Source organism: Salvia miltiorrhiza, chromosome 2 (assembly GCF_028751815.1).
Source record: "Salvia miltiorrhiza cultivar Shanhuang (shh) chromosome 2, IMPLAD_Smil_shh, whole genome shotgun sequence".
NCBI lineage: Eukaryota > Viridiplantae > Streptophyta > Magnoliopsida > Lamiales > Lamiaceae > Salvia > Salvia miltiorrhiza.
In genome coordinates this window covers 50,400,620-50,424,574 of record NC_080388.1, presented here as the reverse complement: position 1 = coordinate 50,424,574, position 23,955 = coordinate 50,400,620, and the positions used below count along the sequence as shown (strand labels likewise).

The window sequence follows — 23,955 nt, the reverse complement described above, 5'->3', positions numbered from 1 at the left end:
TTCGATGACAAGTTTTTCGAGGCATTGCATGAGGTTGGGCGGGGCACGGAATCAAGACTTGAGACTATTTCATGTCGAATGGGGTACGACTTTGATGTATCAAAGGCGTGCAAAGAAGTGAATGCCAAGTTGAGTGGAATACTCGGTCTCTCACAAAACGGTAAGTTTGTTGCATGCAATATGCTTGTGGAGAAAACGGAGTACCTTGACATCTTTTCAAGTCCCCCCGAGGATGAGAAGGGTGACTACGTCATGTTCCTCCTTGCTTAGAAGAAGGACAAGTGATTCTATTTGTGTTGCATTTGACATTGGTTGACATTGTTCTTAGTTATTGTTGTTATGGGATTTTGGTGTGTGATATGGGTGTTTACATGGCTGCTCTCAGTTATGGGTTTAAATTGTGGATTTTGGATTTTGGAGTTTGATAAGATTTTATGGGTTTAAATTGTGGAATCATCCCGTGGGCATTAGAGCAATGTTTGAGTGTGATTTGCTTGGTCAAAAATTGCTACTTGTTCCTCTACAGTAACGAAACGATCATTAACCAAACCCCCTGGTCCCGTAAAATAACACAAAGCCTAGCAAAAGTCCTACGGTCCATTCAAAGGTTGGATATACAGTCAACATCGCTAAGACTAATTAAACGGCTTAAATGTTTTTCTTGATCGGGCAATTTACGAATTATCTCATATTTTAGAGGTCCCGACTCACGCCTTATCTTCCCTAGCCTAGTCTTATGATACCACGCAAACAACAACGCCACTTGTATGACATGTATTCGCAATATTTCTTGCAACAATACAAATTACATATCACGCATACGACTGTCTTCCTTCCCAGGCATTTTGTAAATTCAATGGCAGAAATAGACCCTAGTAGCAAATAAAAATTTGGGAATTAAGATAATATAATAACATACAGATACATACACGGCAGTCCAACACAAATCCCCCATCATAGCAAACTGTTCATAAACGCAGCGAGATACACACACAGACCCTAATAAATCATTCATCAATGATCAATATGAATCACGATACAACAGTAATACCAGTAGGGGTGAGCAGAAATCGAACCGACACTGAAAACCGAACCGAACCGAACTGAATTGGTGCGGTTCGGTTCCAATTCTATTGATTCGGTTTTCGGTTCGGTTTTGAAAAGTAAAAACTGAAAATTTTCGGTTTGGTGTCGGTTTTCATTTTTTGGTTCGGTTTTAAACCGAACCGAACCGATACATATTATTATTTTATTATATATAATTATTTTATAATATATAATTATTTTTCTAATTTTTAACCTAAAATTAAGACCCTAATTCACAATTATAATATATAATTATTTATCATGTTTATGTTGTGGGGATTTGACATTTGAAATTTGTGTATTTTACATTATTTTACAATTTTTAATTGGTATTTTTGAAAAAAAAATAAAAAAAAATTACATTGATGGTTTTATCGGTTTGGTTCCGGACCCCCCAATTGGTGCGGTTCGGTTTCAATTTTAACTATTGATTTGGTTTTCAGTTTTGGGTTTTTGGTTCGGTTTTGCACCGAACCGAACCGATGCTCACCCCTAAATACCATACCTCTACAAACACAGCCAATTCAGCAAGTCATGAACCGTCTAAAAACAACAAACAACACATTATGTATCTCGTCGAATCATGCGAGGGCCATTGACATCAATCCTCAACAATGTAGAAACCTTGTTTTATCAAAAACGGGTACAACAGAAAAAACAACAAAAAGAAAACAGAAATTGAAGGGAAATAGTTCACTGATAACAGTGAACAAACTTGAAGTTGTAGGTAACTCACCTCTGGTTTGATGGGGTTGGTGAAGACGTTCCTCTGTTCGTTTTCCTACAGTTTGTGTTCACAAATAAAAAAATATGAATTAACTACAAAAGATCGTAATTACACTTCATACATTTTTCCACAGCATAGTGGATGCTAGGTGAACCCTCACATCATTTTCAAGATCAGTTTCAGCAAACTATAGTACATGATACATGAAGCCTAAAAATTTTTCATTTCAAAAAATGGGTAAATATCAACCCTATTGCATCAAAGCTGGACTCAAGAGCATCAATTTTTCCATTTTATAAGAGGTAATCGTCTCATGCAATTGGTTCGCCAAATCAATATATTAAAAAACAGATTATAGAACGCACTTGTGAAATTAGTAAGTTCCCAAGAATTTACACACACTCGGAAATAATAACGAAAAACTTTGTGAACACTATTAGTTCGCCAATTCAACCATATTGCATGAAAGCTCAAATTTTTCCTTTCAAAAAATGGGTGATGCTCAACCCTATTGCATCAAGGATGAACCCTATTGCATCAATTTTGCCATTTTACAAGAATCGACTGATGAAATTGGTTCGCCAAATTTCGGATACACAAGAGTAAAAATTTCTCACCTGAGGTAGAAGATGAATCTCTTCGCTGCACGTTGCGGTGAGGCCGACGCTCCAAAGATCTGACGTGATGTGGAAGACGACTGTGAGCCCCCAACGTCGCTGTGCCGCCGGTGCTCCAAACAATTGACGCGATGTGGAAGACGACTGTGAGCACACAACGTCGCTGTGCCGTCGACGCTCCAAATTGCCGTTAACAGATGACGCGTTTCCACCGGTGAACTCGTATCGCCCAAATTCGGAGGAGATAAATTTTGAAGAGAGAAGTGACGGATGGAGGCTGTGAGGAATTAGGGCTTCGATTTTGCATCGATATCAGTGAAAAGGGCAGGACAAATTAATCAAGAATCTCAAGACAAAAATTATCGGAGGGGGGTGGGATAATTAGTGTGGGACATTCCCACAAAATAATACAAAGAGGTGGGATAAAATTAGAGTTGACCGTATAAATATAACATAATACCAAACACTACAAAAATCTATATTAATTTAATTTATCCTGAGTATAAACCAATACCAAACGGGCCCTAAAAATATGGAGTAGTATATTCGAGGCTTGGGCCAAGTGCACAACGACATAGCCCTAACTATCGGCTATTCTCGAAGGCCCTAATTTCAGTTCACATAACAAAAGTACAGAATAGAAGAAGAACGACCCTATCTCCTAATTTCAGTTCACAGCCGCCACGCGCAGTCGCCGGCAGCCTTCGTCGCGCCTCCGCCCGACGCCAGCAGCTTCGCCTCGCTGCGCGTCCTTCCCACCGCGACGCGCATCCAGTCGTTTCGCGCGCCTCCGCGCGACCTCGCCGCTCCTCCGCCTTCGCCGCTAGTCAGCATCCTTCCGGCCACCACCTCCGTTCGATACTCCGCAGCAGCAGGTAGGTTTGTTTTCTATAATTTTCTGAATTTGTTCCTTCTCCCTGCGTATTTGAATATTAAATTAAACACGTATGGAAGCAAAATCAATCTTGATTTTTGGTTTATATTTATTTACTGATGGAGGAAGCAAGCGATTAATATTTACTGATTTTGTTCGACCTTGAGCAGCAAGCTGTTAAATTATTTCCTAAAGGTTGGCAGATTACTGTTCTTTTAAGCTCAAATCGAAATTGGGATAATGGCTGCTAAAATTAGGTGATTATATTGTGGTGGTAATCGTGGTAAGGTTTTTAGCTTAATTTGAGGTTTCCATTTGTTGTTTGGTTCAAATGAGCAGGGCATTGGATGGCGGTCATTCCTTGTGGAAGTATGCAGATTGTGCCGTCGGGAGTTCAGCCTCAGTTCGTTTTCAGATCTTCTGCTGTGAATAGAGTGTCGGCGTCTACTAATTGGTATACATTTTCGTTGTCATATTCTGAAAAACATAGGGTTTAACTTATCTAGGGCCATCTTGTATTCGTTGAGTAACTGCAGTTCGCGGTGCTTATGATTTTAAGACGTTTGCACAATCATCTGGTTATTAATGCTTATCTAGATCCATATTTTATTCGTTTAGTAGCTGCAGTTGGTGACGCTCGCACATAAAATTCGGTTCTTGATGCTTTTATTTGTCCGGTGCTGGGGGTAATTTGGTGCTTGTTGATGTCTTTGCACTTTCCTTTTGTCTTTCAGCTAGTACTATGATACATGTTGAGGTTTAGGTTAAGACTAATAAGTAGAATAGGTCATAGTTATGAACTTAACTTATGCTGATATGCAATAATTCTTTGTTGTCGTCTTACTAACATCTTTCTGGCTCCCTCATTTTGATGATTGTGCTTCTCCTTTTCTTTCCCTATGTATGTGCTTTGCAATGTGTGCCCTGTCGCACTATTGGCACGTGTTTGTTTTTTGATGATTGCGCTTCCTTTTTTCCCTCTGTTAACTTGCTGCGCCTTGCACGTGTGCACCCTGTCGTCCCGTGGCTACTAATATGTGTTGTCTTTTTCTCTCTCATTTAGTCACATCTCAAGGAGTCAATATATGTGAATATATTTGGAACATTCTCCGATCTCTTTTGTGCTGATTATATGTTTGGTTATCCATTGTGTGCAGTTTGTCCAAAAGGGCCGCATCGCTAAGTTCAACAATTTTCTCTCATAAACCCTTGGGTGAACTTTTTGGTTCAGCATCATATGTCAAACCATGCCAGAGAGGTGCCCGCCTTGTTGTTCGAGCTGAACGAGTAAGTTGGCAATTGTATTTGGTCTATGTTGTCTATTACAATCAATGTTCTAATGCACATTAATATTAGGCTCTGTTGGAGTTGACTAGTCGGCCCAAGGAGAAACTTAATTCTTACCACACACACCCCTCGCACACCCCCACATTGATCCACATGCTCAGATCCACCATTAATTAAAAAAAGCAAAATGAAGAAAAGTAAAGGAAGAAAACCACACAAAAACTACACATATACCTCTAATGTTATGCTCACACCGATATACCCATGAAAAGATCTATAAAGTAAACTGGTACAGCTGTCCTGCTTCTGGCAATAATTTTCCTTTTCGTAGGAAAAGAAAAAGGGGAACCGTTCACATCTTGTTATGTATTTCCCGTTCACATTTACTCATGAGTGACTTTTCATGCAGGATTACTATTCTGTCCTTGGTGTCTCTAAAAGCGCAAACAAGTCTGAGATCAAAAGTGGTTAGTCTTAGCTTGACTCTTTCTTGTACTCTACTGTTGTGCTTATCTATCAAGGTCATTGCCCAAGCTCCAAGAATGGGTTCTTGTATTCTGCGTCTCAATTAATATTTTTTTTTCACCTTCGCAAAGGACTATGATATTTTTGTTCACATAATGCATATATTTGTCTTACCGAAATGAGTTGATCGACAACCTAATTTAGTCTATTTGCACCGGTGAACATCAACATTTCTTCCATTGATTAGTGTTGCCCAAATAAGTTAATCGACGACTTATTTTAGTCAATTTATGCTGGTGACCGTCAAATTTCTAACTCCTTGCATGCTATTCACTTCTATGTCGACTTCTCATTTTGGAAATCGGCATAAAGATGTTTTCTTTGAACTTTGTGTATCATCATCATCATTGTATTATCCCCTCTATTTAGTAAATGTTTTTGTAACATGTTCCTTCATTAGTTGCAATCCTCTGCATTTAGAATTCTGTGCATGTTGCATGTTTCCTTTTCATTGATATATATATATAGGGAGAGGTTCAAATAAGAACCACTAATAAAATAAGAACGGAGAACCATTTTAAGCCATTCGATCATCAAGATCTACGGTGGATGCATCATCTTGGTGGATGGATGCAGGTGCTGGGTTCGAATCCTGAAGGGAGCAAAAAAATTATTTTTTTCGGATGCATTAAATTTAATAGCGAATGCATTAATTTGTATAGCAAATGCAGTAATTTTATTGGTTCTTATGTTCTCACTATAATTGTGGTTCTCACTATAACCGCACCCTATATATATATATATATATAGGGTTCAATTCTAGTGAGAAGCTGTAAATGAGATTAATGAACTTTTCAATAAATTCTTTGAACTTTTCAATATAACTGACGAACCCACAAATCTATTTAATTTGTTAAAAAAGATGCTATGGCCAAGAATTGAACCCCAGATCAACCGCGAGTTCATAAGAATTTACAGTAAAGTTCATCAAAATATACTAACTTATAAATTCCTTCTCACTTCTCAACACATTTGAGCTTCTCAATAAAACTTTACCCTATATATATATATATATATATATAGATAGATAGATAGGATCGGATGAGAATGTTCAAATGTGGTAAATTGGTGATAAATGAGAATGAATTTAGAATGTAAGATATTTAAATCCTATGGATAATATTGACTTGGAAGGGGGAAGATTTCACTTAGGTTTGATTCGAATCCCAGAGGGGGCCAAATTTCATTGTATTAACTGAATACGGCTATTCATGCATTATAAACAGCTTATTCTCAAATTTATATTGACTTATTCGTTATTCTCATTTCTCATAAATAATAGCTATTCTCGCTGGATCCTAACCTTACACACAAACATATATATATATATATATATATATATATATATATATATAAATATGTATGTATGGAGAAAGGTTCAATTGAGATTTCTAAATATTTGTAGACTTGAGATTACATAAAATAGATGGATGAGATTTTGAGATCTAATCTTTTCATCAATCATAAGAAGTTCTTAAATTGCTCTTACTGTTTCTGTTAAGAGTTTCTTCTTATGATTGACGAAAAGATAAGGATTTGATTTATATCTCATTTGTTTTACTTTCTTCTTCAGCTTACCGAAAGCTTGCTCGGAACTATCATCCAGACGTGAACAAGTAAGTCATGATGCACATGCACCTTATAGTTTTTATTTGCTTTCAACTACTTATTTCTTTTCCTTTGCCTTTCTTTTTTGGGTTTTGGTTTCTAATAGCTTGTGGTTGTTATGACTTCCTATTTGTTATGTTTGAGGTTATCTATAGTGATACGGAACTTTGAAAATTGGAAATATTAGTCTTAAGATATACATCTGAAATGCAGAGAACCTGGAGCGGAAGAAAAGTTTAAGGAGATTAGTAATGCTTACGAGGTAGGAATCGGATCCTTATACAATATATGCACTTAATGTTTTTTGCTTGAGCATTCCATATTGATGAATTTTCTAATATTAAATTCTGCGACAGGTTTTATCAGATGATGAGAAACGTTCCATCTATGACAAGTATGGTGAGGCCGGGCTTAAAGGTGCCGGCATGGGTATGGGGGTAAGTCGTGCTGTCACTTCAGTTCTCAATATTGTTATTTATTGAAGTTATTGAAAATAGATGAATGGTTATTCATAAATTCTAAGAGTACCTAATCAGTCAAATGAAAAGTACATATTGAAGTATAAAATGATATGTGTATATAGTATATAATAAAATATTATAACGATTAAAGTATACATCCTCTAAATACAGCATGAAAATGTAGAGGTACACTAACCACCTCCTGTTGTTCTTGTCGAGGTGCAACTCACCCCCTTACCGTTTGACACGGTTAGTTCGAGGGGGTTATTTGCAACTAAAAGAAAGTTGCTTTATGCTTTTTACGCCCAAGAGAAAAGAAGAGATTAAGTGGAATTTACTACTTGATCTAAACGTTACAACTGTTTTTGTACCTTAGCACTACAGAAATAATGGTGGTATGGTCTTGTTGCTAGTATTTTAACATTTATCTACTTTCAATGGCAGGATTTCAACAATCCATTTGATATATTCGAGTCGTTATTTGAAGGCATGGGTGGCATGGGCGGTATGGGCATGGGAGGAAGGGGATCCCGCAGCCGAGCCACCGAAGGCGAAGACCAGGTCTACAATTTGATCCTCAACTTCAAAGATGCAGTGTTTGGCATCGAGAAGGAGATCGAAATAACTCGTCTCGAGAGCTGCAGCACCTGCGATGGTTCCGGGGCAAAACCGGGAACAAGTGCGTCTAAGTGCACCACGTGCGGAGGTCAAGGGCAAGTGGTAGCATCCACAAGGACGCCACTGGGTGTCTTTCAACAGGTCATGACTTGTTCGACATGTGGTGGAGACGGAGAGATATCGACTCCTTGCAACACATGCGGTGGTGAAGGCCGAGTTAGGAAGTCGAAGCGTATCAGCTTGAAAGTTCCGGCTGGGGTGGACTCCGGAAGCCGTTTGAGGGTGCGCAACGAGGGAAATGCCGGGCGTAGAGGGGGCCCTCCCGGAGATCTTTTCGTCACCATTGACGTCCTCCCCGACCCTGTCCTGAGAAGGGATGACACCAATATTCTTTATACGTGCAAGGTTTCTTACATAGACGCCATCTTAGGGACGACGACAAAGGTACCGACGGTCGATGGAATGGTCGACCTCAAAATTCCGTCGGGCACGCAACCAGGGACGACCTTAGTCATGGCGAAGAAAGGTGTTCCGCTTCTTAACAAGAGGAACATGAGGGGTGACCAGCTCGTTAAAGTTCAAGTCGAGATCCCAAAACGACTGAGTGGCGATGAGAGGAAGCTCATTGAGCAACTCGCCAGCTTAAAGAAGGAGAAGGCTCCTAGTGTGAGGTAAATTATAGTAGTATATGTTTATCATACATTTTAGTAATAGATGCTGTATTTGTAGAATTATAGATATTTATAATCCACATTGCTACCTCAGTGAATCTACATGAGCGCTCAAGAATGCTTGAAATTTTGGGGTTATTTTTGGTGTAGTGATAAACTGCAAGCACAAATGAGAATTTTTGGGGCATATTTTTTTGTTATGCTATTGGAATAATGTAATTCCTACTTTGGATCTCTCTTATTTGCCTAAAAAAAACTCTCATTTCCTTTTACATGAATTGAATAATTTTGTGTTGGAAGTAAGTTCGAGCCCATTTTTGGAGGTTGAAAATGAATTAAATTAATTGAATTTTTACTTGTTGTTTGGTTTGGGTAATAAGTTAATCATTTGTTACCACTTAAAATAGAGGAGAAATAAAAGAATGAAATTCCTTACTAGTGATTCATTTTTATTGTTGAACTAAACACTCAATAAAGTTATAATTCCTTTCTTTTATTTGATTCAATTCTTTTTCCACTCAGTTATAATTCCTTTCTTTTATTTGATTCAATTCTTTTTTCACTCTTTTACTTGAACCAAACAAGCACCTAATAGATTAGGCTAATGTTTGGGAGCAAGATTCGTGTCTTATGAATACTAGTGTACCTCCCGAGCAATGCGCGGGCGAATATAAATAAAAATTATGTTTTGTTTAAGAAATAAATAAAATAAAAATAAAAATATTACACACTTCTCGTATTTTCTAGATATACACCTCCCCATATCACATAATAATTGATTGTATATTTATTTAAGAATATTATATATTAATAGATATTTTACTATATCATCCATATTTTAGAAAAAGAATAATTCCCTTTTCTATTATGTAGAGTAAGATTTAATCATAAATAACTTGAATGAGACTACTGAAAATGTACATATACACTCCTTTTTGTATACAATTTAAGAAAAAAATTATAATAATCAATTAATTGGATGAGAGTTTGAGAAAGTACGTGTACATATTTACAAATAATGAAAAATAAAATAATATATATTAACATAGCATATGTATTTTATATGAAAAGAAAGAAATAACTAAGTATAAAATAAGTATAAAATTAAAATAACAATTGTATTTTGAAATAATATATATTAGTAAATATTTTACCGAGAAAGTACATGTACATAATTGTACAAAATTAATATTTCTTAAAATAAATTATAGATATAGAATATATTATTATTTTATGATAATTAGATAATATGATAATAATATTTTTTTATATAAAATAAATAAAACCACATAATTTGATAATTTAAAATTTTTTATTACTATTTCTAATTTCAAGTAAAATATCATTACTTTATGAAGTAAAACATAATTGTTTACAACTATAAATTACTTAATATATTACAACTTTAAGTTATCATAACTTGCTCATTTTAATCTATCTTTTACATGTTATATATCAAAATGAAGGTTATTTTATGATCTTTCATTCAAGATGTATATTATATGTTTGATTTAGCACACAATTACTTAAAAATAGAAAATCGGGTTCTATCTATAAAATGAGAAAAGAAAAACGGCTTAAAAATAGAAAATTGTGTTATATATATTGAACCAATTTCAATATACATAAAAATCGTGTATATACTTAAAAAAATATACACTCCTTTCATGTGTAAAAATAGAAAATCGTGTATATATTGAACCAATTTGACGGTTTTGCAATATTTCAATGGGATTCACAGTCTTCTTTTTTGAAAAAACGTGTCAACATGATTTAGTTTTTAGTTATTCAATTTTTCCAATTTCAAAATTACCCTTCAAATTAAATTTATTGACATTTACTTTGCTTTTTATATATATAAAGATGCTGACCCTTGTTGGAGTTTCGTCGTCTGCCAATAGGCTGCCGGCGGTGGTCCGGCCTGGGCCGGCCCATTGACCCAATCACAGATATCTCATCGGGCCAAAAATTGGTTAGGCCGTCATTTTTAGAAAGTGGGCTTTTGCGGGTTGTCCTTTGGGCCTACACGTTAATTTTTTGGGCTTGGTGAGTGGACTTGACCTGCGCAAACGGGCCGGTCGTGCATTAAGGGATATGAACAATCTCTTGGAAGAAATATCAATCAACATATGGATTCATCATCTCATCATATATGAATTGCATTGGCTTTAAAACAAACGCCTTTCTTTGCTCTCAAAAGTTGCATTATAATTTATATAGTTTTGGAATATTCAACAAATTTTCCAAAAAGAGTTGTGATATCATCCAGGCTATCCAGCAGTTCACGCCACTTTGCCCTCAATTATCAATTATTTTAATTAAATCAGAAACAGTCGTACATGTAGTGATCTCATTAATTAAACAATTTTTCATGTATATTTGGATTATATTTTCAATCGCTCAAAATATAAATTACACCGTTACTAACTTACTGTGTTTGCTTTGAGGTATAAGGAATGGATAAGCTACATTTATCACTTTATACCTCATTTACTTTGATGTATAAAAAAATTCAAATAGATTGTATAATTTTTCGGGCAACTCTTTATCCCTTGGGCAATGGATAATTTTGTACCTAAAAAAAGGTGATATAATTTTATATCACCTTATAAATAGTGGATAAATATATTATCCTTCAAACCAATAAGATATAAAAAATACGCGCAGTATTGGGTGCGACCATCGCATTGCGACGGGTCGACCCGCGACCCAAACCCGCCCTCCTGACCCGGAACCCTGATCCGCATGGGTTTGACCCATGTTCCTAATTATTACATTTGTTTATAATAATTGTTACTTTTAATAAACATATATATACATTTGTACACATAAATGTATATTTATGTTAATATAAGTAGTTAACATTAATATTGTGAAGAAATATAATATTTTAAAAACATTACCTTTCTTTATAATAATAATAATAATAATAATAATAATAATAATAATTTTTATTATAATAATAATTAATTTTTATTACAATAATAATTACAATTAATATTATATTTTTGAAACATTACATTTCTCCATATCAAATATTACTTTTTATTATAACAATGATTACTTTTAATAAGCACGAATAATTACATTATTATTTGATCAAATAATTATTATCGTACGAAAAAATAATTATTGATATGTATAATGTTTTATATTGAATGAAGGTAAATATTTATATTAACATTAGTATACATTTGTGCGACCAAATGTATATCTTATGCTTATTAAAAGTAAATACTCCTATTAAGGTTTAGTGTTCATATTTAGGGCTTAGCTTACAGGGTTTAGGGTTTAGTTTACATAATTTAGGGTTTAGAATATATAATACTTTATATTAAATGAAGGTAAATACTTATATTTATATAAGTATATATTTGTGCGAACAAATGTATATGTCATGCTTATTAAAAGTAACAATTATTATAAATAAATGTAATAATTTAGGATTCAGGGTTTCGGGTCTGGGCGCCGGCCTGGTCGGGGCTGACCCGTCGCACTGGAGTGCGACCGTCGCACCAGAGACCGACCCTAAAAAATATGGTCTCCATTTTAAATGATAAATTTATACTTTATATATATTATCCATCTATTTAGAGGGATAAAATGCAAACACATCCTTAACATTTTTAGCCCTAAAGGGTTTAATATTTTAATGTAAAACTATAAAGAAAAATATTGCCATTTGAATTATATCACTCATGTCTAAAATCCAATAACACAATGACCATAAGCAATGGCGGACGGAGGTGAGAGGCAAGGGGCTTCAACACCCGACAAGCATTTTCTTAAAAAATTCTTTGTCACTAGCTAACAGGTTGGGATTTGACCGTTTGAGTAATTACAGAGGAAATGAGGAAATATTATTAAGAGTAAAATTTTGAAGTAGTCAAAATGAAGCATAAAACACAATTTATGGCCACACATTGAAAAAACACAAATTTTGGCCATTTTTATTGATTTGGACGTTTTTACCCTTAATGAGGCGGACCGGGTAGGATCAGGCACGCGGGTCGCGTGCCGGGTCGGGTTAGGCACTTATGGCACTAATAGTGCCATAAGTGCCATCGGAAATCCAAAATAAAACCAAGTAAAATAGTCATCTTGGCACTTATGGCACTAACAGGCATAGGTCAACTAAATGGTATTCCTGTAGCAATTGGGGTTATGGATTTTCAGTTTATGGGGGGTAGTATGGGATCCGTAGTCGGGGAGAAAATCACCCGCTTGATTGAGTACGCTACCAATCAATTTCTACCTCTTATTATAGTGTGCGCTTCGGGGGGAGCGCGCATGCAAGAAGGGAGTTTGAGCCTAATGCAAATGGCTAAAATATCGTCTGCTTTATATGATTATCAATCAAATAAAAAGTTATTGTATGTATCAATCCTTACATCTCCTACTACTGGTGGGGTAACAACCAGTTTTGGTATGTTGGGAGATATTATTATTGCCGAACCAAACTCCTACATTGCATTTGCGGGTAAAAGAGTGCCATAAGTGCCAACGGAAATTCAAAATAAAACCAAGTAAAATGATCATTTGGGCACTTATGGCACTAATAGTGTCATAAGTGCCATACGTGCAGCACAAATACAGAAACAACATCATTTAAACCCTAAATGGATAATCTAAACCCTAAATGGAACATCTAAACCCCAAATGGATAATCTAAACCCTAAATGAAATATCTAAACCCTAGGGGGAAGTGTGCACTTATGGCACTAATAGTGCCATAAGTTCCATACGTGCAGCACATATCAGATCAGATCAGATCAGATCAGATCTGTCGATGGCTGAAATCGAAGGAGGCGAAGATCAGATCTGCCGATGGAGGAGGCGTCGCAACGATCAGATCAGATCCACTGCCGCCGCCTCATCAGATCAGACCTTATCAGTTCAGATCTGCCTTCGCCGCCGCCTCATCCTTCGCCACTTGACCGACCTCCTCCACGCCGCCGATTTCAGAGGACCGGATCTCCTCCACCGCCGCCGCCTCATCCTCTACTCCGACGAAGTCTGCCCAAGCCGCGAGAGCTCCGACAAATTCTTCAAGCTCGGCGCCGCTGGAGAGAGAGAGAGGGAGATGAGAAAGAGAGAGGAGAGAACGGCAGCCGAGATGAGAAAGAGAGAGGAGAGAGAGAGAAGGGTAGAATAGCCATGACATACAAAAAATGGCCAAAATTTATGTTTTTTCAAATGGTGGACAAAATTTGATGTTGTATGTTGAATAGGCCCATTTGACCCTATTATCTCTATTATTAATTTACTTAGAAAAAAAATTAATGTTGCAAGGTGTAATTAAGAAACTTTTAATTTATGGGAGGTTATGTTAACTACAAGAAATATTGTCGGACTCTGACAGAATTACCGACGGACCGCTTTACGTCGACGAATACCGACGCCCACACCGATGAAAATCTATAATTTCACGTCCTGACAGGCTGACACTATTACTTACAGATTTTTCAATGGAACTAGCCGCAAGATTCTCCAACCATATTACTGATGGGATTGCCGACAGATCGGTTTCCGTCGGTGAATAGAGCCAAAAAATTTATATAAATTAATTTACCGACAGCCTTGTGTCCACGTTATCCCAAACTGTATATAAATGAAACATGCGAGTTTGTTTGATAGTATGATATTTCAATACTTCCTCATTTCACGAAACATTTTTCTATTTTTTTATTTTCGTCCGTCCACGAAATATTTTACTAGTCAATTTTTAAAATAATTTAACTAACTATTACTCTTAAAATTCTCATATATTTATACTCATTGTCACTAATAAATCCATCGCTTTTGAAAATAATATATATATTTTTTTAATTTGTGAGACCCTTTCTTCACTCACGAAATATATAATTAGCTTTTTTAAAAATTTGTGTCATCTCTACTTAGAAAGAGATGTTTCATGGAAGGGAGGAGTATCAAATATAAAGTAGTATCATATTTTTATGAGGTGGTCTAGGTACACTTGGGTGTACCGTACATCCGAGTTGACTCGTACCCAAATCCTAACCCGCATCTTGATCCAAACCCACATCCTGATTCAAATCGTGTTAATTACACTATTCGGTTATACAAATGACACTGTCTATAATTGACACCATTCTGTTGTACAAATTAATGACACTGCATATAAATGACACTATAATATTGTAAATAACACTGTGTATAATTTATACTATTCAGAAATATAAATTACACTATAAAATTGTAAATGACACTATAATATTTTAAATAACACTATAATATTAAAAATGACACTATAACATTTTAAAACGTTACATTGTCATTTATATAATTGAATTGTGTTAATTATAAGTAGTGTCATATATATAACTGAATAGTATCATTTACACGATTTGGGTCAGGATCTAGGTACGGGTCAATTCGAGTGTACGATACATCCAGGTGTACAAGAGCTTTCGTGTATTTTTATAGGGTTGATTGCTAAAAAATCACGTTTGATCTCATTTTGACATCACTTAATTTGAAAACGTTACAATGATGACTTCACATCCTTTAGCAATTCTAACATTCTCAATTTTATCAACGGAATTCGTCCATGAAACAACGCCGTTTCATCGTTGAAATAGTATTGTTTCGGCGCTGAAAAATTTGGAATTTATATTGCTACAAAATCACATTATTGAAACGTTTAAAAAAATAGCCAAAATGGCGAAACACATTATTTATTTGGAATTACTAGTACAACTTTATACATAACATGCATGTTCTAATAAAATAAAATAGGATAATAGATAAAAAAAAAAAAAAAAAAAAGTTCGAGAAGGGTAAAATGAATGTATACATGAACATATACAAATATTTCCTGATATGAAAATAATTTAAACCAGAAGTAGTGAAAAAGAAAGATTTTTGACGAGTTCCATGATGTCTCTAAATTTTGTTTATAAAAATTAATTTTTGAAGATTAATGTGGCCCATGTTACGATATATATATCGTTTATGAATTGTATGTATAGGTTAAAAAATATGTATTTGTATTAAGGAGAAGAATACGTGCATGCATTGAAAGAGAAATGAGAAGAAGCAGAAGTTGTTATTTGTGAAAAAGAGGAGAATCATTTTTTTCCTAATTGTGTTACATCAAGGTTTAGTATATTCTATTCTTTCGACATTCCTATGAAGTTTTCCTTTGGATAAATTATTCATATATATTATGTATAAACATAATAGGATATTATTTAGTAAATTATCATTAACTGAACATATTTTGATATTTATAGTTTTGATCGATTTTTATGCAAAGAATTTTAAATATCAAATTTCAAATTTTAAAATAAATCACCTTTCTTAATAGTTAAAGATTATTTCTTTATATAGATTAAATTAATTATAATATATTTAACTAATTACAACCACTTAATATACATTGATTTATTTTTGAATATATTGACTTGATTTTATTTAAATAGTGAAATATATTGTGTCTTAAGAAAACTTCCTATAATAAAAATAAGGGTTAATAGTCTTTTATATCCCGAACTTTCAGTATTTTTCATAATATGTCCCGAACTTTCATTTTCTCCTAAAAAACTCTGAACTTTTAATTTTTTTTCACAAAATGTCCCACTATACAAAATTTGATGACGAAAAGATGATAAAAAAACTACAAACTTTCAGCGTTTTCCAACAATGGTGGCTCCTAATATGGTTTTCCAACAATGACAGTCCCCAAAATATTTCTTTAGACGAGATAATTCATCATTTTGTCACCGAATTTTGTATAGCGGGATATTTTATGGAAAAAACTGAAAGTTCGGGGTTTTTTAGGAGAAAATGAAAGCTTGGGACATTTTGTGAAAAACACTGAAAGTTCGGGACATAAAATAATAATAATAATAATAATAATAATAATAATAATAATAATAATAATAATAATAATAATAATAATAATAATAATAATAATAATAATAATAATAATAATAATAATAATAATAATAATAATAATAATAAGAAGAAGAAGAAGAAGAAGAAGAAGAACAAACATTTTCAAATTTTTTTAAAACAAATATATAAAAGGATAATTATTACTCCCTCCGTGCACGATAAGTGTGATATTTTTGTCATTTCCGTCCGTCCATAATAAGTATGGTCTTCTACTTTAGGACACATACCTTTTATCTCATTCACACACAATATTTACAAAAAGTTTATCTCACACACCATTAATTAATTAACCAACAAGTCAAGTTTTGTGGGATACTTTCTCTATTATATAGTATACACATCTCACACTATTTTCTTAAAAATCCGTACCCTCTCATCCATACCACACTTATCGTGGACAACATGAGTATTAAATATTTTCATTTTTCATTATTAACAAATACTGTTATTTATTATCAACAAATACTTACATCCATTATTAAAAAATAGTTAAATATTCATTATTTTCGTTTTTATTAAAAATATCACGGATCAATATCAACATGTATTTTTTTTATAAAATAACATTTAGAAAAGGGATGGTATAATTTTGTTTGAGGCATTTACTTTTTAGGATTAGCTTTAATAGATAAAAATGATAAGATCAATATCTTGTTTGCTCAAATTTTGATAGTATATCTCAAGGACGCCCTTGATTAATCATGTATACTATTTAAACTAATTTTGCTTGATTCGTATCTCTTTAAAAAGATGGGATCGAAGAAATTCTACTCTTCAAAATAAAAATATTTAATCATGTATCTTATAAATCTGTGCAAAGTAAACGCCTCATTATCCAACTAATATTTGTATATGCCAAACAAAGAGAACATCCACGTTTGAGTTTCTTTCAACTTTTCAAGCAAAAGGAATCTCGACCTAAACGGGCCGAGGTGCGCCTCCTCCCTCACTCGGCACTGGTACGGGGCTCACGCACCCGCTTCTCTAAGTGTTTCCTATGCATATATTTTACATTTACACATTTTTTTTAATCTTCGTGTTAAAAAAAATTGTATCATTATGAATCGAACACAGAGTATATATATATTTAATGTGAACTTAAAAATCCGAGTCTCCCTCAGCATCACATAGGTGAGTAGTAGGATAGTTCGTAGATATTTCTTTGGCACATGGATGGATGGTACTGCCTACCAACTCCAAGATTCAAAGCCCCTTTAGGCTTTAGCCCATTCCTAGATTCAACATTTATGGGGCAAATGCAGTTGATGGCGCTGGATTTCAATGGCCTACATAACCTAAATATTTGCAAACTTAAAATCTCAATTTAATTAATTAATGCATGCAAGCTAAGGTACGTACGGAATTGTCCTTTCCTTCCCCACGAGTTCATACTGCCGCCCCAATTAAACGTACGTTGTTTCTCACCACATTCCTTTTTCACCCTAATCAACAATCGATTTATTTATTTGCGTATCATTCAAGAGATTCTTGCACGATCCAATAAATTTTAATTTGGAGATTACAGTAGAAGAGTTGTTGACAGATTACAGAAAACTTCGAGATTTATTATGACTTTAAATTGTCTGCCTCCCAAAAAAGTTTTTGTTACGGACTCTATTTTTTAAATTTTAAATGGGGGGTTTTGCATAGCGATTCGCACAAAGTACTTGTAAATTATAATTTGACGAATTTTCAAAAATAACAAGGAAGAAAATGTGCTTGGTGGGGGCTTAACACCCTCTCTCCTCGCGCTATCCTTATTCCTAACAACTTTAGCATCAAATTAATTCAGGAGCGTTTACTTTGTATGATTAATTATATATATGATTGATTATTTTTATCCTCAAGAGTAGGATATCTCCAATCTCACCTTTTCTATGGGATAAGAATCAAGAAAAATTAGTCTGAATGATAAAAATAATCAAGGGTCTTGGGATTAACCTTATTATTTTTATCTTATTAGTCTGAATGATAAAAATGTGTCTGAATGATAAAAATAATTCAAAGTAACCAAAGGATTAACCTTATTATTTTTATCTATCGAAGCTAATCCTCCAATGTAAACGCTCCCTCAATGTATTAGGTTTATTTTGTACCGAAGAAATTAAATCGTAGAAACTAATATCTCAAGACTGTAAGTGGTGAAAATGGTTTAGTCGATCCATGCATTTTTCACATAAGAAGAAGAGAATGTAATCCATTAATTATATAAAGAGAAACATATTAGAGGTACGTACCACAACAATTCTCTATCTTAAGTGGCATCTCCTCCATCCATTACTTTTAACTATATAAAATATCTTATCCCACATTGAATTTACATAATACTTCATGAATTAATTCATAATCTAAATAAAAAAGCCCAACCCCAATTCATACATCAGTATATCATCATTCCTATATTGATGTTCTATTAAGCTTAATGGAAAAATCTAGGTAAATAGATACTTATAACATGCATCCTCAAATAAATTATTTTTCATATTTTTTGTAATAACAATAGTTTCTCATATTGAAAATCACAATTTAAAATCTATTTAAAATTGTTATTAAATCTCAACATCTGCATACCTAAAATAAAATTATAGATGTATTTAATATAATTAGATTTTTCAATCAAATTTGGTCTTATAAAATAAATAAAAGGATCCTTATTGATATAAGTACTTAAAATAAATAGCTTCTTTAATTTAGTTTTTGACCATGAAAATAATTTCAATTAAATCATCACTCCCACATTGATCACTTATTTATTTTATAAAACTAAATTAAATAGGGTTAATTGCTTATAAATTCATAACGTTTTCTCAAAATTGGTTTTTGCTCATAATTTTAAAAATCTACTTTTAAATACATAACCTTTCATTTTTGTCCGATCACCGGTTTTTTCTTACACCGACGCCGAAAATGATACGGTGGCAGCCAGAATTGATGTGGCTGCAATCGGAAATTGACACCTAAGCTATTTTTGACATGTGGAATTAAATATATATATATACAAAAATTCCCCTTCTTCCCCCACCCCCAAACCCTAATTCTCTTCCCCCTTGCCGCCGGCACCGCCCCCTGCTGCCACCACCATCGGTGCCCACGACTGAGCTTGGATCTGGAGAGCTAGATCTCTGACCCGCGGTCGCCACCCACCGACGCTGCCTTCCCTGCCGCCACCACACGTCGGCACCGCCCCACACCGTTCTCACCATATTCACAAGTACAGACGGCGGCGCACAAAGGGCGGGCGACAATGACGGCTAAGAACTGCTGTTGTTAGCCGAAATTGAGCAGGAGAGAGGGAGGCACGCCGGCGGTGCACTGCCGTCTGACTAAGAATGAGGGTAGCACGACAGTGGCGAGGAGTCGTTTTTGTCGTCGGATTTCAATTGGAGAAAGAAAGGTGGATTTTGGTGTTTAGGGTTTTCGGGAGAGAGAAAGAGATGGGGTTGAGGGAGAGGACGATGGCGGCGGCACTGCTGGTGCGACCGCCGGAGTTCTGAAGTGAGGCGGCGAGCGCGTGTGTGCTTTCTGTGCTGGTGTGCGTGCGTCCTCTGAGTGTGAGAAATAGAGATAGGGTGAGGGGCGTAGGACGAGACGGCAGTGGAAGCCGGGCGTTGTAGGTCGGCCTGAAATTGACGGCAATCGGTGGTGGTGGCGGTGGCAGGGGGCGGTGGCGGGTGGGGTGGAAGGGAATTAGGGTTTGGGAGTGGGGGAGGTTGGGGAAGATGATGATGTGGATTGTTTTTTTCCTTTTTTTAAAAAGTTTTTTTCCACATGTCGAAAATAGCATAGGTGTCAATTTTCGGCTGCCACCGCATCAATTCCAGCTACCACCATGTCGTCATTTCCGGCGCCGGCGTAAAAAAAATCGGTGACCGGACAAAAACGAGACAAAAATGAAAGGTTATGTATTTAAAAGTAGATTTTTTAAATTAAGAGCAAAAACCAATTCTAAGAAAACGTTATGAATTTACATGCAATTAACCCAATTAAATAAAATGATAACTTTGAGATGTATTTAGAATAAATAAGCTATTCAATTTGATTTAGTCATGAAAAATAATTACAAATAAATTACCGCATTAATATAATACATTATCATATGAATTAATATTAAACATTATATTTCAAAATTCAAATAAAATAAATTATTAAACTTTATCATTTGAAAATCTAAATAAAAGGATACTTAACTTCAAAATAATAAAAATAAAAGGAGTGAATGATATTTAGATGTATTAGAAATAAATAGATTCTTATTTTTTAAAAATTAATTGATATTATTAACCAATTATTGTTTTAAGTTTTATTTAATTATTTACACATTTTATATTAATATAAACAAATTAGGGAAATTAGTGGTATTATTATATGGGTTTAGAGCGAGAACGAGTATCAAAATCATCACATATATAATAAGAAAATGAAATAGTCCTATGTGGCATCTCCTGTTGGGAACCTTGTGGAATATCATAATCCTTGTTTTGATGATACCAAAATTCATAGGTTGTATTTGTAACAGACTAGAATTGTTTAGAACTCAAGTGTTAGAGTTCGGTTCTAGTTTAGCTTGCGGTGTTGAAGACTGAAGAACGAAGGACTGAAGACTGCAGATACCAACTGAAGTATCAGTTGAAGAATCAGTTAGGAACTGATTACTTAATGCGCGCAATGGACTGATACTAAAGTCAAGTATCAGTTGAACATTCCTCCTCGGACTGATCTTCCAACGTTCAGAGGAAGCCACGTACTCACAAAGTACAGCCGCATTAAATGCAGAGATCTCGTGATCTTATCTCTGCAGAGGTCATTCCTATCTGGTGGTTACTTTTCAGAGACGTCACATCTCCTGTCCATCAAGAGAGCCGTTTCCACTGACAAACATGGTTTTCGTACCTCAATATCGCATGAATTGTTGTCATTTTCCCCCATGAATTGATTGCTAATATGTGTTTGTATCCCAATTTTGAGTTTTGTTGAGTTTTAATTCCTTGGTGTAGTTTTGGAGTGATTTCAGGGAAAATCAAGAATTAATTGGAGGATTTTGAAGACATGAGATCGAAGTACGTCTCGAGAGGAATCCGTGAGCGCAAACGGCGACCAAATCCGAGTCCGGACGAGGGAGAACGGAGCAAAACGAGCGGCCTGCGCAATACGCCCAGTAGCCCGCGGTCACCACCCGCGGCCGCGGGGTGGGACCGCGGGTCAGCTGTTCCCGACTCAGGAGACACCCGCGGTCACCACCCGCGGCCGCGGGGCGGGACCGCGGGTCCCCTGAGCATCCCCCACGTTTGAAGGCCGCGGACGCGGGCTGTGACCGCGGGAAAAGGGCGGGGCTCCCCCAAATGGACCCCAAACGCGTTTTTAACCCCTTTCTCCCCCTTTTCCTCACATTATTCATCATCCCCAACATCACACACCCACTCCATCTTCCCCAATTCTCTCCAATTCCAAACCCTAGCCTCCATTCTCTACCATTTTTCCTCTCTTCCACACACAAAAACAACACCAAAATCAAATAAAGAAGGGGAAGACTTGGAAAGGAGCTCATCAAGACTACATGATTGAAGATCAAGATTATAGGATTTGTCTATGAATCTCTATCTCTCTATATCTTTATTTATGTTTTCTTATGACTTGAGATTTGCTTTTATTATGAATATGCTTGGCTAAAATCTCTTATCTTAGGGATTGGATTAGATGGATTTGTAATGGATTGATTTCTTTGTTTAATATTTATATCTTGATTGTGCTTATTGTTATCTTTTCAAGTCCTAGATTTATCTCTTGTATGATTGGTTGGCCACCTTTTGTGCATTTCTAATTTGTGATTTGAATCGGGAGAGGATAATTACAATAGATTAGGAGTTTGATACATATCATCTCAATAAACCGGGAGGTTGAGAGGTGGGTGAGGGCTTGTTGATCTTTTGTGCTCTTGGGAGTTATAGGTTAGAAATTGACCGGGGACGGCAATTATGACCCGTAATCTACTGTTTTAGTCGTCCGGGAGGGGGCTAAAACTAGTGGGGAGATCGCCCTAGATAAGTAGGCCATATCAAGATTAATATTGCTTTAGATTGAAGTTCATTACGATCCATCGAAATCTAGTCCCTAGGATAACTTTCTTTCGAGTCATTCCCCAATTTATTAACTAAGTTTATGTTATTGTTATTTACTTTGCTTGCTTTAATTTAGCTTTGTTTTAACCTTCAATACCTCTTCATCTTTGGTTGTCTAAATAGATTGAAAACAACTTATTAATAGTATTTAGAAGTTTGAATTCACCAATCCTTGTGGGATACGACCTTGCTTCCACTTATTGCAACTACACTGTATACTTGCGGCGTGGTGAAAATATTAGCGAACAAGTTTTTGGCGCCGTTGCCGGGGATTGGTTGAGTTTTTACTTTTGATATTGTGAAAAGTTGTTTTTATCTAATTTAGATATTATTTTTATGTTTGTTTATTTATATGTTTATTTGTTTTTGTTAGAGAAAATTGCTCCACAACCGTAAAAGCGGCACCAAAAATGGATGATGGAAGGAATGAGTTGGTTGAGCAACTCCAACTACAATTGGCGTTGATGCAACTTAAGTTGCGTGTTTTGGAAGCCAAAAGAAATTGTAGGCAACCAATGATCCAAAAAGCCTTCCAACCAACACCTTCCTATGGTGACTTTTATGACATGGGGTGCAATGCCATGGAGTGGCAATCACCATTGGAGTATGAGGACCATTTCAATAGTTGGAATTATGAAAATTCTTATTCCACTCAAGAAGGCTTCCAAGGGGGAAATCGATACTATCAAGTGGAGAAATCGAATTCGAAAGACGATCTCCTACAATGCTTCTTAACTACACAAGCTTGGATAGAAAAAAGTCTAGCAAAATCGGAGGTTATGCTAGAGGAGCAAAGAAGGTCTTTGGCTACCACTATGGAAAATCAAAAGCGAATTGATGATTTGTGCATGGCCATTAGCCTACAAAATGGAACCTTGTATGAGGAACCAATGCCAATGCTAAGTGAAGAGCCTCAAGAAGTTGAAGAAGAGTATGAAGAAGATGAGGATCAATTCTCCAAACCCCTTGAAGTCGAGAGCCCAACTTTTCCAACACAACCTCTACAATTCCAAAAGGATGAAGATTTCACAAGTTTTAAAGAATGCAAAGTCAAAAATTTTGTCGATCCTTACCTCAACACGGGCGATTCTATGAAGGCTTGCTTCTTTCACTTTTATTTATCTTCATCTTTTGATTTTCACTTTGATTTGTCTAATAAGGAATTGTTTGAGTGTGGTGGTACTCTAGATGGTGAACGAGATTATCATGACGCCCGGGATGTCTCAAGAATTGCAAAGCCACCATATTTTTGGGTCGCGGTGGATGGAGCATGCAAATTTGATGAGAAATGGCCACCGCCTAAGCCTCCACCTCGTTTGTGAGTACGAGACAAGTAACCATTTTCTCCTTCATCCAAACTTATTTCTCCTTTGTGTGAAATAAGTTTGGGGGGAGGGTGAAGATGGGTTACTTATCTCGTTTATCCGTTGTTTATTTATTTAGTT

General features: G+C 35.3%; 1 protein-coding gene across 1 annotated transcript; it reads left to right on the top strand.

The window, feature by feature from the left end:
• Window positions 1–2,969: 2,969 nt before the first annotated feature.
• Window positions 2,970–8,708, top strand: LOC131011996 (chaperone protein dnaJ A7A, chloroplastic-like). The gene is made up of 8 exons (XM_057939903.1): window positions 2,970–3,305; window positions 3,644–3,758; window positions 4,462–4,591; window positions 5,001–5,058; window positions 6,690–6,732; window positions 6,938–6,986; window positions 7,081–7,161; window positions 7,630–8,708. The coding sequence occupies exons 2-8, from the start codon at window positions 3,652–3,654 to the stop codon at window positions 8,476–8,478; spliced, it is 1,317 nt and encodes a 438-aa protein (XP_057795886.1). The 5' UTR covers window positions 2,970–3,305; window positions 3,644–3,651; the 3' UTR covers window positions 8,479–8,708.
• Window positions 8,709–23,955: the final 15,247 nt, after the last annotated feature.

Excerpts from the sequence above, each read along its gene's own strand:
- LOC131011996 (XM_057939903.1), top strand. The coding sequence starts at position 3,652 with ATGGCGGTCATTCCTTGTGGAAGTATGCAGATTGTGCCGTCGGGAGTT. Across the intron at positions 5,059-6,689 it reads CAAGTCTGAGATCAAAAGTG|CTTACCGAAAGCTTGCTCGG; the intron begins GTTAGTCTTAGC and ends TTTCTTCTTCAG. Across the intron at positions 7,162-7,629 it reads GTGCCGGCATGGGTATGGGG|GATTTCAACAATCCATTTGA; the intron begins GTAAGTCGTGCT and ends TTTCAATGGCAG.